At 34.8% G+C, this 14,234-nt stretch overlaps 1 protein-coding gene across 6 annotated transcripts in view; it reads left to right on the forward strand.

The window, feature by feature from the left end:
* SSBP2 (single stranded DNA binding protein 2) overlaps positions 1–14,234 on the forward strand; it is a 299,317-nt gene that overhangs the window by 233,824 nt on the left and 51,259 nt on the right. For all 6 annotated transcript variants that reach the window (XM_073234476.1, XM_036999672.2, XM_036999693.2 and 3 more), the window contains one exon: positions 2,060–2,119. In XM_073234476.1, coding sequence (XP_073090577.1) covers positions 2,060–2,119 — 60 coding nt within the window. The remainder of the gene's footprint in view (positions 1–2,059; positions 2,120–14,234) is intronic.

The following is a 14,234-nucleotide window of genomic DNA, read 5'->3' on the forward strand; positions in this document are numbered from 1 at the left end:
GACCTCATAGTCAGATAGGAGAGTGTGACATACCATTAAAATACATTCATTTATTCTCAAGCCCATTGATTAGAAATAAAATTACTCTTATCAAATAATCCATTAAATTAACACTGTAACATCATTTACATTCAGAGAAACATGCACATCTCCAATACTCTATCTCAAGCATAGTACATCTCATTGTTTATCTCAGCTTGTGGTATTTAGTAATATTTTTAATGTAATGTCTACCTTGTATTCTATTTCTAGGTGAATTTTTTATAGACAGGAATCATTAGTAACCTATTTTTATTTCTCCAGACAGGAATTATTAGTAACCCATTTTTATTTCTCCATGTTTCAAAAATTAAATTAATATTATACTGTGGATTAGTGAATATGTCATAAAACATCACTTTGTGAAAGAAGACAGCCATTCCAAAATCAATGACACAGTGTTTAATTATTATGTTTTTTAAATGAGTCCATAATGTAAAAGGCAATTTCATAAATGAAATCAGGTGATTAGGAAAGTAGCAGAGAAAATAGGAATATTGGGATAAGCGTCTAGTTGGCAGTACACTAATTAATTAATCCAATTTAGAGTTTCAGAAATGATGAGAGACAATTTTGATCAGATATGTGTAAACTAAAACATTTTTAAACGTTAAAAATTGGAAATTCCACTTGAGGTGACATTATGTGAATCCATTTAAAATTATCTTCTGATTAACATATAAGATTAACATACAAGAACATGTAATGATATGACTAACATATAAGAACACAGTGAGCAAAAAGCCAAATTGCTTGCTTAATTCTAAAGTTTCTCTGTTTGTCAGACCCTCCAAAAATACTATTTAAAAATCCTATACAGCATAAATATGTTAGGATTTTACTTTTCAGATATTACTTTTAAAGTGGCCCTGAAAAATATGTGTAGCCATGAACTGCAGGCCTAGTTTCTAAAAATGTTTGCAGAAAATGCATTATAAATGTGGAATTTAATTATGTAATGCACTACATATTTGACTTGTTCAAGCCTTTGTTCAATTGATTCTTAATTCACATTAGTTCATTCTTAATATTTTACTTCATAATATTCAATGCTTTAGAGTTGATAATTTGCGTATATTACATGTAAGAAACAATCTTCCATTTAAGTAAGTTACATAGTGTGATATAATTAAATGGCATTATATTATTTTTCTATAAAAATGGAATTTTGAATAATTAGGTATAAACTGAAAAATTTGATGCCCAAATCTAAGCGATCAGAAATAAATTTCCTTCCACTCAACATTGGGCAATCACTAAAAGATTCTCTTAGGACGTTTTTCAGACAATTTTGGGACTGACAAGGCCGCCACCCCTTAGCAGCTTCTGAGTCATCTCACAAGATAAATTGACTTCAGTTTTAAGACTACGATCATTTTTTTCTTTTGTTTTTTTTTTAACACCCTGCAATCTGTTTGGCTCAAAATATACAAAGGAATTTCAACTTTCAAATTTATAATCAATTTTGAATTATAACAAAACCCTTCATAAAGGAAAACCAAATCTCCTCTAACCACGGATGACCCTTAGAAAAGAAATTTCTGTATCATTTTAAACAGAGCTACAAAAGAAAAGGTGAAGAAACTTGGCAACTTTAAGATTATTAGGGAAAACTGATAACCAAACTGGATAATTCAGAATCTAGTTTGTATAATGTTATAGCCAATAGTCTTTCCTGAGATTCAATTGCCTAAATTTCTTACTCTTATTTTTGCCAATTAGACATCATTATCTTAATAATAATTAACGTTTAAAAAAATTTTTGCTATAGTTACTTTAGTTATCTTTGACATTTTTACATTTTTTTGTAAAACTTTATGGGTATTCTACAAAGTAAAAAATAGGATGGTAATTCTTCTCTAAAGTTTTTATTTTACTGAGGACAACCACATAGGGACATAAATTGATTTATGTTTTGTATAATTCTAAAATTCTTTGAAGCAGTTTATTTTCAGACCTGTATTTTTACATTGTGCTGTTTCTTTGTTTTGTTTTCTTTTTGTTTGTTTTACTTCAATAGCCTTTTATGTCACCTCGGTACCCTGGAGGTCCAAGGCCCCCACTGAGGATACCTAACCAGGTAAGATTTATGTGCTACTTAAGTTTACTTGTTTTTTTGTTTTTGTTTTTGTTTTTTAAGAATCAGTAAAGATCTTGAAAATGTCACAAATATTCCTTATCTGTAGAAATGTTAAATTATCCTTTCTCTGTCCCCACTTAGTGCTACTTCTAGTAACACATAATCTACTTCAAGGGTTGGCAGACTACAACCCATAGATTGGCTGACTGTTACAGGAAATAAAGTTTTCTTGGAACCCAGCCACACTCATTCATTTATGTACACCACAGTAGCAGATTTGAGTGGTTATGTTGGAGACCATATGTGGCCTGCAAATCTCAGAACTTTTTACTATTTGGATCTTTACAGAAAAAAAGTTTGCTGACTCTTGGAGTCTGCCATAAACTTTGGACCTAATTTTTTTAATATATATAAATTTTTTGGTAAATACTGATCATTTAAAGGATGGCAATAAAATTTTCTATGAACATATTTTGGTTTTCTTTTTATATTATATAGTTCCAATACTGTGGCTATAACATTCATATCCATTTTGCCCAATTATAATGGAATGTAATTAGCTGCTTCTAGAAGTTTTAGATCTGTTAATAAATCATTAACAATACATCTTCCAACTTTTTTTTACCTTCAGGAGCTCTTAAGTTCTCATGAATTTTTATCCTCAAGTCATTTTTTATCAATGTCATAAATATTTATTTGCTGAAGAAAATAAAGTACAATTTTTACTTGCAAGGGGTTTAGTTTAGGTTTAGGATACAGACAGTGTGCATGTATAGAAGAAATTAACTGCTTAACTTTACAGAATATTAATGTCAAGATAATTATTCTGTCACTTTCTAAAATTCCGTTATTTAGTGGGTATATTCTGAGGTCTAAAGTAAACCCTCTTACCACAGTAAATTATCTTTTCATTCTTATTCTTTTTCTGTTCCCACTACCTCCCCAGTCAAAAACGGAACTAGAAGCTGTATTACTAACACATTTGGTAGCAACAGGGTGCTGCTTCTCCTGCCCTAACGCTTACTGAAATTGGGCAGTGTCCTTGAGTTGTTCCAGTTTGCTAGTGTTCTCTCCTAGTAAGCAGCAAGAAGCCCGGGCACCCATGTTCACCCCCCGGGAGAACAGTAGGCAGGCAGCACTGCGGGCTCAGCTCCCAATTACACTGCTGGGAGGCCAGCACGGACTCAGCTCTCAGTTACGGTGCTGAGAGGCTAAAACGCTGGCTCAGCTTGCGGTTAATAGTGCTAGGAGGCCAGTGCAGGCTCAGCTCGCGGTTACACCACTGGGAGGCCAGTGCAGGCTCAGCTCCCGGTTACAGCGCTGGGAGGCCAGTGCAGGCTCAGCTCACGCCTACACCGCTGGGAAGCCAGTGCGGGCCCAGCTCCTGATTACACCACTGGGAGGCCTCACATTCGCAGCTGGAGTTTTCTCCTTCAGACTGAATCTGCATTCAGTGCATATAACCAAGGAGATGGCAGGAAATGGGACAGAGAAGTGCAAAGATGCCAAATGTCCCAGAGTATGGGAATCTTATTTTCTCTGTGGGTGGACCTGTATATATCGAGAATCAGATCTACTTACATAGGTGCCTGGGTCTTTTAAATTTTAAGTACAGAAACTTGCATCTTTCAGTGGAGTCTGCACGGTTTGGACATCCCATCCATAACTTTGCATATTTCATAGATCTGAGAGATTCCTGAAAACTCTGAATTAGGGAAATGTGAATGTCGTGTACAAGTGTGTTGTTAGAATATTTTTGACTCCATGTCAATGATGTCAATGATGAAAATCTGATGGAATTATTAGAATTGTATCCATGTGACATTGTTGAAATACCTGGTAAGTGTAACATGCTGTGCTAGGTTCCATATCTATAAAGACTAGCAAAATGAAAGACATACTTTTTAGAAGAGGAATGGGTTAGAGAAGGAGGGTGGATATGGTATTATAAATCTAGATTGTTTGAAATCATTTTCAGTAATAAATACATAATAATCTTTTTAAAAGAAACAATACAAAATTTAAGGTAGTAAAGAGTTGTGATACAGGGTCTTTTTCCTCAAGTATTTTAAGCAGTCTCACCTAAGGATATGTTAAAACAACTTTCTCTGAGTGGCTCTTTTTTGTGATCCCTCCCCCACATATATAGTTAAACTTCATTAATTCAGACATCTGTTTTTCAAACATAATAATTTATACTATTTTTCAAAAGAATTTTCTGAGCAAATTATTTATAATGTAAACAGTGTTTTAGGAAATGTTTAACTTAGCATGACCTTTTCAAGCAATAAAATGGTATTTCATTTTAATTATGTAAAGTAGAATTGGCAAAAGTATTTTTGGTGATTAACTGCAATGATGTATGTGAAAACACAAATATGTTAAATATTTTTGGTGTAGTTGTAATTTAAAATGATCACAAACTAATGAAATTTTGTTTTATTGGTAGACTGTACCTAAGAAAATCAAAAGTGAAATATTAACCTCTCCAATGTGTTGACTATTTTGACTATGTAAAAGACATTCCCTTAATAAACAGAACCTTCAGAATTTATAATTACTAGTGATTAAACTATAAATTTTAATTTAAGTTCTCTTGAGATGGTTTTCATCACTCTGGACTAAATCCACAATGGCTTACACTATTACATATTTATAGGACCGGGGTATTGGCACATGGTATATCTTTATACCAAAAAAATACAGGAAGGGGTAATAGTCTCTAAAATGATAAAAGGAAAATAAAATTACAAAGATATGCAATATGGCAAAGAGGAAATACATATAAGAGAACTTATGAAGCAGTTAAGGACATATGGAGAAATCAAGTCCAAAAAATATACTTGTCTCTGCAATTTTAAACTGAAATTGCCTCAACTGTCAGAATAGCTCATTACTGTTGAAGTATCCATAACTTGGAGTAAGTAGAACAGGTCTTTTTTTTTTTTTTTGGTATCATTGATACACAATTACATGAGCAACATTGTGGTTACTAGATTCCCCGCATTATCAAGTCCCCACCACATACCCCATTACAGTCACTGTCTATCAGCGTGGTAAGATGCTATAGAATCAATACTTGTCTTCTCTGTGCTATACTGCCTTCCCCGTGCCACCTCTCTACATTCTGTGTGTTGATCATAATGCCCCTTTTCCCCCTATGCCTCCCTTCTACCCATATTAGTCCATTCTTGGGTTCTGTGAGTCCGCTGCTGTTTTCATCCTTCAGTTTTTTCTTTGTTCCTATACTCCACAAATGAGTGAAATCATTTGATACTTGTCTTTCTCCGCTTGGCTTATTTCACTGAACATAATACCCTCTAGCTCCATCCATGTTGTTGCAATTGTAGGATTTGTTTTCTTCATATGGCTGAATAATATTTCATTGTGTACATGTTCCACATCTCTATCCATTCATCAACTGATGGACACTTAGGTTGCTTTCATTCCTTGGTTATTGTAAATAGTGCTGTGATAAAAATAGGGGTGCATATCTCTTTTTCAAACTGGGCTCCTGCATTCTTAGGGTAAATTCCTAGGAGTGGAATTCCTGGGTCAAATGGTATTTCTATTTTTAGTTTTTTGAGGAACCTCCATACTGCTTTCCACAGGGATTGAACTAATTTACATTCCCACCAGCAGTGTAGCACCGTTGTCCTTTCTCCACATCCTCACCAGCATTTGTTGTTGCTTGTCTTTTGGATGTTGGCCATCTTAACTGGTGTAAGGTGATATCTCACTGGGGTTTTAATTTGCCTTTCTCGGTTGATTAGTGATGTGGAGTGTCTTTTCATGTGCCTATTGACCATCTGAATTTCTTCTTTGGAGAAGTGTCTGTTCAGTTCCTCTGCCCATTTTTTAATTGGATTGTTTGCTTTTGGTTTGTTGAGGTGCATGAGCTCTTCATATATTTTGGATGTCAACCCCTTATCAGATATGTCATTTATGAATATATTCTTCCACTACAGTAGGATGTCTTTTTGTTCGACTGATGGTGTCCTTTGCTGTGCAGAAGCTTTTTAGTTTGATATAGTGCAACTTGTTCATTTTTGCTTTTGTTTCCCTTGCCTGTGGAGATACATTCATGAAGAAGATGTTCCATGTTCATATTCAAGAGAGTTTGGCCTATGTTTTCTTCTAAGAGTTTTATGGTCTCATGACTTACATTCAGATCTTTGATCCATTTTGAGTTTACTTTTGTGTATGGAGTTAAACAATGATCCAGTTTCATTCTTTACATGTAGCTGTCCCATTTTGCCAACACCAGCCATTGAAGGGGCTGTCATTTCCCTATTGTATATATCCATGACTCCTTTATCATATATTAATTGACCATACATGTTTGGGGTAATATCTGGGCTCTCTATTCTATTCCACTGGTATATGGGTCTGTCTTGTGCCAGTACCAAATTGTCTTGATTACTGTGGCTTTGTAGTAGAGCTTGAAGTTGGGAAGTGAGATCCCCCATGCTTTATTCTTCCTTCTCAGAATTGCTTTGGCTATTCAGGGTCTTTTGTGGTTCCATATGAATTTTAGAACTGTTTGTTCCAGTTCATTGAACAATGCTATTGGTATTTTGATAGGGATTGCATTGAATCTATAGATTGCTTTAGGCTGGATGGCCATTTTAACAATATTAATTCTTCCTACCCAAGAGCATCAGATGAATTTCCATTTATTAGTGTCCTCTTTAATTTCTCTTAAAAGTGTCTTGTAGTTTTCAGGGTATAGGTCTTTCACTTCCTTGGTTAGATTTTTTTTTTTTTTTTGAGAGGGAGGGCATCTCTCATATTTATTGATCAAATGGTTGTTAACAACAGTAAAAATCATTAATCAACCCCAAGCCTAATTCTCATCAGTCTCCAATCTTCTGAAGCATAACAAACAAGTTCTTAAATGGTGAACAAATTCTTACATAGTGAATAAGTTCTTACATGGTGAACAGTGCAAGGGCAGTCATCACAGAAACTTTTGGTTTTGATCACGCATTATGAACTATAAACAATCAGGTCAAATATGAATACTCATTTGATTTTTATACTTGATTTATATGTGAATCCCACATTTCTCCCTTATTATTATTATTATTATTGTTTTTAATAAAATGCTGAAGTGGTAGGTAGATGCAAGATAAAGGTAGAAAACATAGTTTAGTTCTGTAAGAGGGCAAATGTAGATGATCAGGTGTGTGCCTATAGACAAAGTATTAATCCAAGCTAGACAAGGGCAACAAAACATCCACGGATGCAGAAGATTTCTCTCAAAACAGGGGGGGTGAGGTTCTAAGCCTCACCTCTGTTGATCCCCAATTTCTCACCTGATGGCCCCCTGTGACTGTGCCTGTCTTAGGTTGTTCTTCCCTTGAGGAATCTTACCCGTCTCTGGCTAACCAGTCATCTTCCAGGGCCATACAGGGAAATGTAAAGTTGGTAAGTGAGAGAGAAGCAATATTGTTTGAAAAGGTTAGCTTTTTACTTCTTTGCAGATTTATGCCCTATGGCTTCTATACCCAGCATTTGTTTTGAGGTATCTTTACCACTTGGAAGAATTATGATACTCGGTAATTTCGATATGAGGCACGAATTCTACTTCAGGTTGTAATTAGGAAGGAAGAAGAAAAGCTATAGAAGTAGCAGATGGAAGAAAACATGGGGAGATTGATTATTTCTTTGACATATCTTCTTTTTGAGTAACATATGCATGTATAGGTTTTAAACTACTAATTAAATTGCATATACACATTAACATAATAGGAATACAGCTACATAACCAAAGCAGACCTACAATTACCAGCCATCTCCAGTGAAACCAAGAAAACCAGTTAGGCACCCTAGGCATTTGTGAAAACTTATCAGTGATATGATGGATATTGTCTAACTGAATTTGAATAGTTTGAGAAAAATCAGACAGATTAAAACAACACATTCCTGGGAACTGTTCACATCCCATATGTTCTTTTAACAGTAGATAGTCTATAGTCGCAAGATTTTGGAGCGCTACAACTTGCACTTCTCCTAAATCTTGGTTGAGTTCCAGCAGTATAGATCCAGTCAAATTTGTTGTTTTACTGTATGCACAGGCCAGCCTAGATATCTCCTTCTTCATTCCAATGGCAAGTCCAGGAACCAGTGGGATGAATGCAGCTACAACTGCAACAGCGCCAGGATCTTTGTTGAAGTTTTTTGATGATCATCTTCTGGAATGACTCTTCCAGAGAATGTTGATGTTGGAAGTTCTTCATATTGTATCTTAATTCGTTTTCTGGGTAGCCAAATTAGGCTTTGATCCTCTATATAAACACAAACAAACCCTTTGCCCACACTTTGATATGCCGTTTATACCATTGTGAAGAACTTATTGGAGATCACCACACAGGAACTGCTTTTTTTTTTAAGAGAAAAGAATATTATCAGAAAAATGTATTTCCATAGCTGATCATCTGACACCCTTTAAATGATCAAAATTAAGGATATTTAAAGCATGCATTAATCGTTGATTTACAGTTAATTTTATCCTATCAGGGAGTAATCCCCCTTTTCTTTCTTTTTTTTTTTGTTATTATTAATCTACAGTTACATGAAGAATATTATGTTTACTAGGCTCTCCTCTATACCAGGTCCCCCCAACAACCCTTTACAGTCACTGTCCATTGGCATAGCAAAATGTTGTAGAATCACTACTTGTCTTCTCTGTGTTGTACAGCCCTCCCCTTTCTCCCACCCCCCATTATGCATGCTAATAATAATACCCCATTTCTTCTCCCCCCCCTTATCCCTCCCTACCCACCCATCCTCCCCAGTCCCTTTCCCTTTGGTACCTGTTAGTCCATTCTTGAGTTCTGTGATTCTGCTGCTGTTTTGTTCCTTTAGTTTTTCCTTTGTTCTTATACTCCACAGATGAGTGAAATCATCTGGTATTTCTCTTTCTCTGCTTGGCTTATTTCACTGAGTATAATACCCTCTAGCTCCATCCATGTTGTTGCAAACTGTAGGATTTGTTTTCTTCTTATGGCTGAGTAATATTCCATTGTATATATGCACCACATCTTCTTTATCCAGTCATCTACTGATGGACACTTAGGTTGCTTCCAATTCTTGGCTATTGTAAATAGTGCTGCGATAAACATAGGGGTACATCTGTCTTTTTCAAACTTGAGTGCTGCATTCGTAGGGTAAATTCCTAGAAGTGGAATTCCTGGGTCAAATGGTAAGTCTATTTTGAGCGTTTTGAGGAACCTCCATACTGCTTTCCACAATGGCTGAACTAATTTACATTCCCACCAGCAGTGTAGGAGGGTTCCCCTTTCTCCACAACCTCGCCAACATTTGTTGTTGTTTGTCTTTTGGATGGCAGCCATCCTTACTGGTGTGAGGTGATACCTCATTATGGTTTTAATTTGCATTTCTCTGATAATTAGCGATGTGGAGCATCTTTTCATGTGTCTCTTGGCCATCTGTATTTCTTTTTTGGAGAACTGTCTGTTCAGTTCCTCTGCCCATTTTTTAATTGGATTATTTGTTTTTTGTTTGTTGAGGTGGGTGAGCTCTTTATATATTTTGGATGTCAAGCCTTTATCGGATCTGTCATTTACAAATATATTCTCCCATACTGTAGGGTACCTTTTTGATCTATTGATGGTGTCTTTTGCTGTACAGAAGCTTTTCAGCTTAATATAGTCCCACTTGTTCATTTTTGCTGTTGTTTTCCTTGCCTGGGGAGATATGTTCAAGAAGAGGTCACTCATGTTTATGTGTAAGAGGTTTTTGCCTATGTATTTTTCTAAGAGTTTTATGGTTTCATGACTTACATTCAGGTCTTTGATCCATTTTGAATTTACTTTTGTGTATGGGGTTAGACAATGGTCCAGTTTCATTCTCCTACATGTAGCTGTCCAGTTTTGCCAGCACCATCTGTTGAAGAGACTGTTGTTTCCCCATTGTATGTCCATGGCTCCTTTATCAAATATTAATTGACCATATATGTTTGGGTTAATGTCTGGAGTCTCTAATCTCTTCCACTGGTCTGTGGCTCTGTTCTTGTGCCAGTACCAAATTGTCTTGATTACTATGGCTTTATAGTAGAGCTTGAAGTTGGAGAGTGAGATCCCCCCTACTTTATTCTTCTTTCTCAGGATTGCTTTGGCTATTCGGGGTCTTTGGTGTTTCCATATGAATTTTTGAACTCTTTGTTCCAGTTCATTGAAGAATGTTGCTGGTAATTTGATAGGGATTGCATCAAATCTATATATTGCTTTGGGCAGGATGGCCATTTTGATGATATTAATTCTTCCTAGCCACGAGCATGGGATGAGTTTCCATTTGTTAGTGTCCCCTTTAATTTCTCTTAAGAGTGACTTGTAGTTTTCAGGGTATAGGTCTTTCACTTCTTTGGTTAGTTTTATTCCTGGGTATTTTATTCTTTTTGATGCAATTGTGAATGGAGTTGTTTTCCTGATTTCTCTTTCTGCTAGTTCATCATTAGTATATAGGAATGCAACAGATTTCTGTATACTAATTTTGTATCCTGCAGCTTTGCTGAATTCAGATATTAGATACAGTAGTTTTGGAGTGGATTCTTTAGGATTTTTTATGTGCAATATCATGTCATCTGCAAATAGTGACAGTTTGACTTCTTCCTTAGCAATCTGGATTCCTTGTATTTCTTTGTTTTTTTTCTGAATGTCATGGGTAGGACCTCCAGAACTATATTGAATAAAAGTGGGGAGGGTGTGCATCCTTGTCTTGTTCTCAATCTTAAAGGAAAAGCTTTCAGCTTCTTGCTGTTAAATATGATGTTGGCCGTGGTTTTGTCATATATGGCCTTTATTATGCTGAGGTACTTGCCCTTTTCAGCATCTATGGAGATGATCATGTGGTTTTTGTCCTTCTTTTTGTTGATGTGGTGGATGATGTTGATGGATTTTTTAATGTTGTACAGTCTGTGCACCCCTGAGATGAATCCCACGTGATCATGGTGTATGATCCTCTTGATGTATTTTTGAATTTGGTCTGCTAATATTTTGTTGAGTATTTTTGCATCTATGTTTATCAGGGATATTGGTCTGTAATTTTCTTTTCTTTGTGGGGTCTTTGCCTGGTTTTGGTATTAGGGTGATGCTGGCTTCATAGAATGAGTTTGGAAGTATTTCCTACTCTTCTATTTTTGGAACATTTTAAGGAGGATGGGTATTATGTCTTCTCTAAATGTCTGATAAAATGCAGTGGTGAATACATCTGGCCCTGTGGTTTTGTTTTTGGGTAGGTTTTTGATTACTGATTCAATTTTGTTGCTAGTAATTGTTCTGTTTAGATTTTCTTTTTCTCTCTTGGCCAGTCTTGGAAGTTTGTATTTTTCTAGAAAGGTGTCCATTTCTTCAAGGTTATCCAGTTTCTTAGCATATAAATGTTCATAGTATTCTCTAATAACTGTTTGTATTTCTCTGGTGTCTGTCGTGATTTTTCCTTTCTCATTTTTGATTCTGTTTATGTGTGTAAATTCTCTTTTTCTCTTCATAAGTCTGGCTAGGGAGTTATCTGTTTTGTTTGTCTTCTCAAAAACCAGCTCTTAGTTTCATTGATTTTTTTTGTATTGTTTTACTCTTCTCAATTTTATTTATTTCTTCTCTGATCTTTATTATGTCCCTCCCACTACTGACTTTGGGCCTTATTTGTTCTTCTTTTTTCAGTTTCAATAATTGTGAATTTAGACTAGTCGTTTAGGATTGTTCTTGCTTCTTTAAATAGGCCTGTATTACTATATACTTTCCTCTTATAACTGCCTTCGCTGCATCCCACAGAAGTTTGAGCATTGTGCTGTTGTTTTCATTTGTCTCCATATATTGCTTGATCTCTGTTTTTATTTGGTCATTGATCCATTGATTATTTAGGAGCATGTTGTTAAGCCTCCATGTGTTTGTGAGCCTTTTTGTTTTCTTCATGCAATTTATTTCTAGTTTTATACCTTTGTGATCTGAGAAGTTGGTTGTTAGAATTTCAATCTTTTTAAATTTACTGAGGCTCTTTTTGTGGCCTAGTATGTGGTTTATTATGGAAAATGTTTCATGTGCACTTGAGAAGAATGTGTATCCTGCTGCTTTTTGGTGTAGAGTTCTGTAGATGTCTGTTAGGTCCATCTGTTCTAGTGTGTTGTTCAGTGCCTCTGTCTCCATACTTATTTTCTGTCTCGTTGATCTGTCCTTTGGATTGAGTGGTATGTTGAAGTCTCCTAAAATGAATGCATTGCATTCTATTTCCCCCTTTAATTCTGTTAGCATTTGTTTCACATATATAGGTGCTCCTGTGTTCAGAGCATATATATTTATAATGGTTATATCCTCTTCTTTGAGTGAACTCTTGATCATTATGTAATATCCTTTTCTGTCTCTTGTTACTTTCTTTGTTTTGAAGTCTGTTTTGTCTGATACATAGAACAGGTCTTTATCATTCTCCTAGATAAAATTTTTTAATCAGAAAAATTCACAGCTTCATTCAACACTATGCTGAGGAAACCAAAGCAGCCAGAAATACCAAGACTGTTAATGAGTGACAACAAGAATAAATTATTGATTTACTGATCCTATAGACTTTTGAGAATGTATACTCTTATTTCTCACCATTCCTGAAACTCTATAAACAGGCATGTGAAAATAAAAGTGAAATATTTTTATTCACTTGGTTGTAGGATTATGAAGAATATGAGTATTACCAATGATTTTTTATTTCTATATTTTTAAAATTTGCATTGAACAGATATTTCATTTGTGGTTAGAAACAAGATATCATAGTTAATTATACACATAGATGAATAAAAGTACACATTTCATTCTGATAGTACAATATATAAGATTACCCTTTATAATATTTAATGTATTGTTCTTATGTAATAGGAAAAACATAATGGATGCTAAGGATAGACAACTTTTAAAAAACTTTTCTTTATCACTTTTCAGTTAGGGTAAAAATCACCAGGCATTTGAACATAAAAAACATTGTTGGGACATTTACTCATATACTAAAAATAAATGTACTATATCCCCATATAATAACCAAGATACCTATAATTTAAACCAACACTACTTACTTTTCCTTATGAATTGTCTTTTTCAAGATATTTAGCATGTCCTTTCCCAGTAATTTTCTTTTTTGGTGGGGGGAGAGGTTTGGGTTTTTATGTGTATTCTATGGTTTTTGGTTTTGGGGATTTTTTGCTTCCTTGTTTGTAAGGCTAATTTACCAGCACAACACTGTATTCACCGTAGAAAACTCTATATTTTGTGCAATTGAAGTTTTAAGCCTTTGACCCCCTTGCACAAGAGCCTATGTAACACTCCAGGACACTAATAAGAACAGGGACAGGTTGCTAAGCAACAAGATGACTCCATTGCTTGAATTCCCAATAAGTTTCTTTGTAAAATTTTTTACATACAGAGTTTGACTTTCATTTAAATATCAGTATGAGAACATAAGAGAAACACTTCAGCTGCATAAAGAGAGATCTACGTTACATTGAGTAGATAAGAGATTTGCTGCTGAAATTGTAAGGAGGTTGACTATAGTAAGTCTCTAAGTTTAAAAATTAAATGTTGCACCTGTTGAAATAAATTAGTGGTTAATGTTAATCACATAAAGTAGCTTTTATGGCCAAATCAAAATATCCCTTTGTAACACTGGGATCTCTTTATTTCTTTGTTATTATGATAATTACACTTTGGATTTATTTAAATCATTTGTAATCCAGTGAAACACAGTTTAAAACATATTTCCTAATGACTTTTAACTGTGAGCATATGCTCAGATATATATCTTTTCCAGTTATTTTCTACCTTTGAAAAACATAGGAAACTAACATTCAAAATGGCAAAAAAGACATTCATTCTCTTCCCAAACCCAGAAAAGTTTACATAATGAATGCTGTGCAATCTTACTCAATTTAAGTTATGGGTACAGAGCTTTTTAATACAATATTTACTTCTCTTGCTAAAACATATCTCATTATCTTACAGCCATTTGGTCACCGGTATTCCCTTTTTTGAACACAAGCCAATACAAAAAAATGCATTGCCATATATTTCACTGGAAAGTTCATAGGACTCTATAAAGTCTCTCTCAGAAATAT

Source organism: Manis javanica, chromosome 1 (genome assembly GCF_040802235.1).
Source record: "Manis javanica isolate MJ-LG chromosome 1, MJ_LKY, whole genome shotgun sequence".
Lineage (NCBI taxonomy): Eukaryota > Metazoa > Chordata > Mammalia > Pholidota > Manidae > Manis > Manis javanica.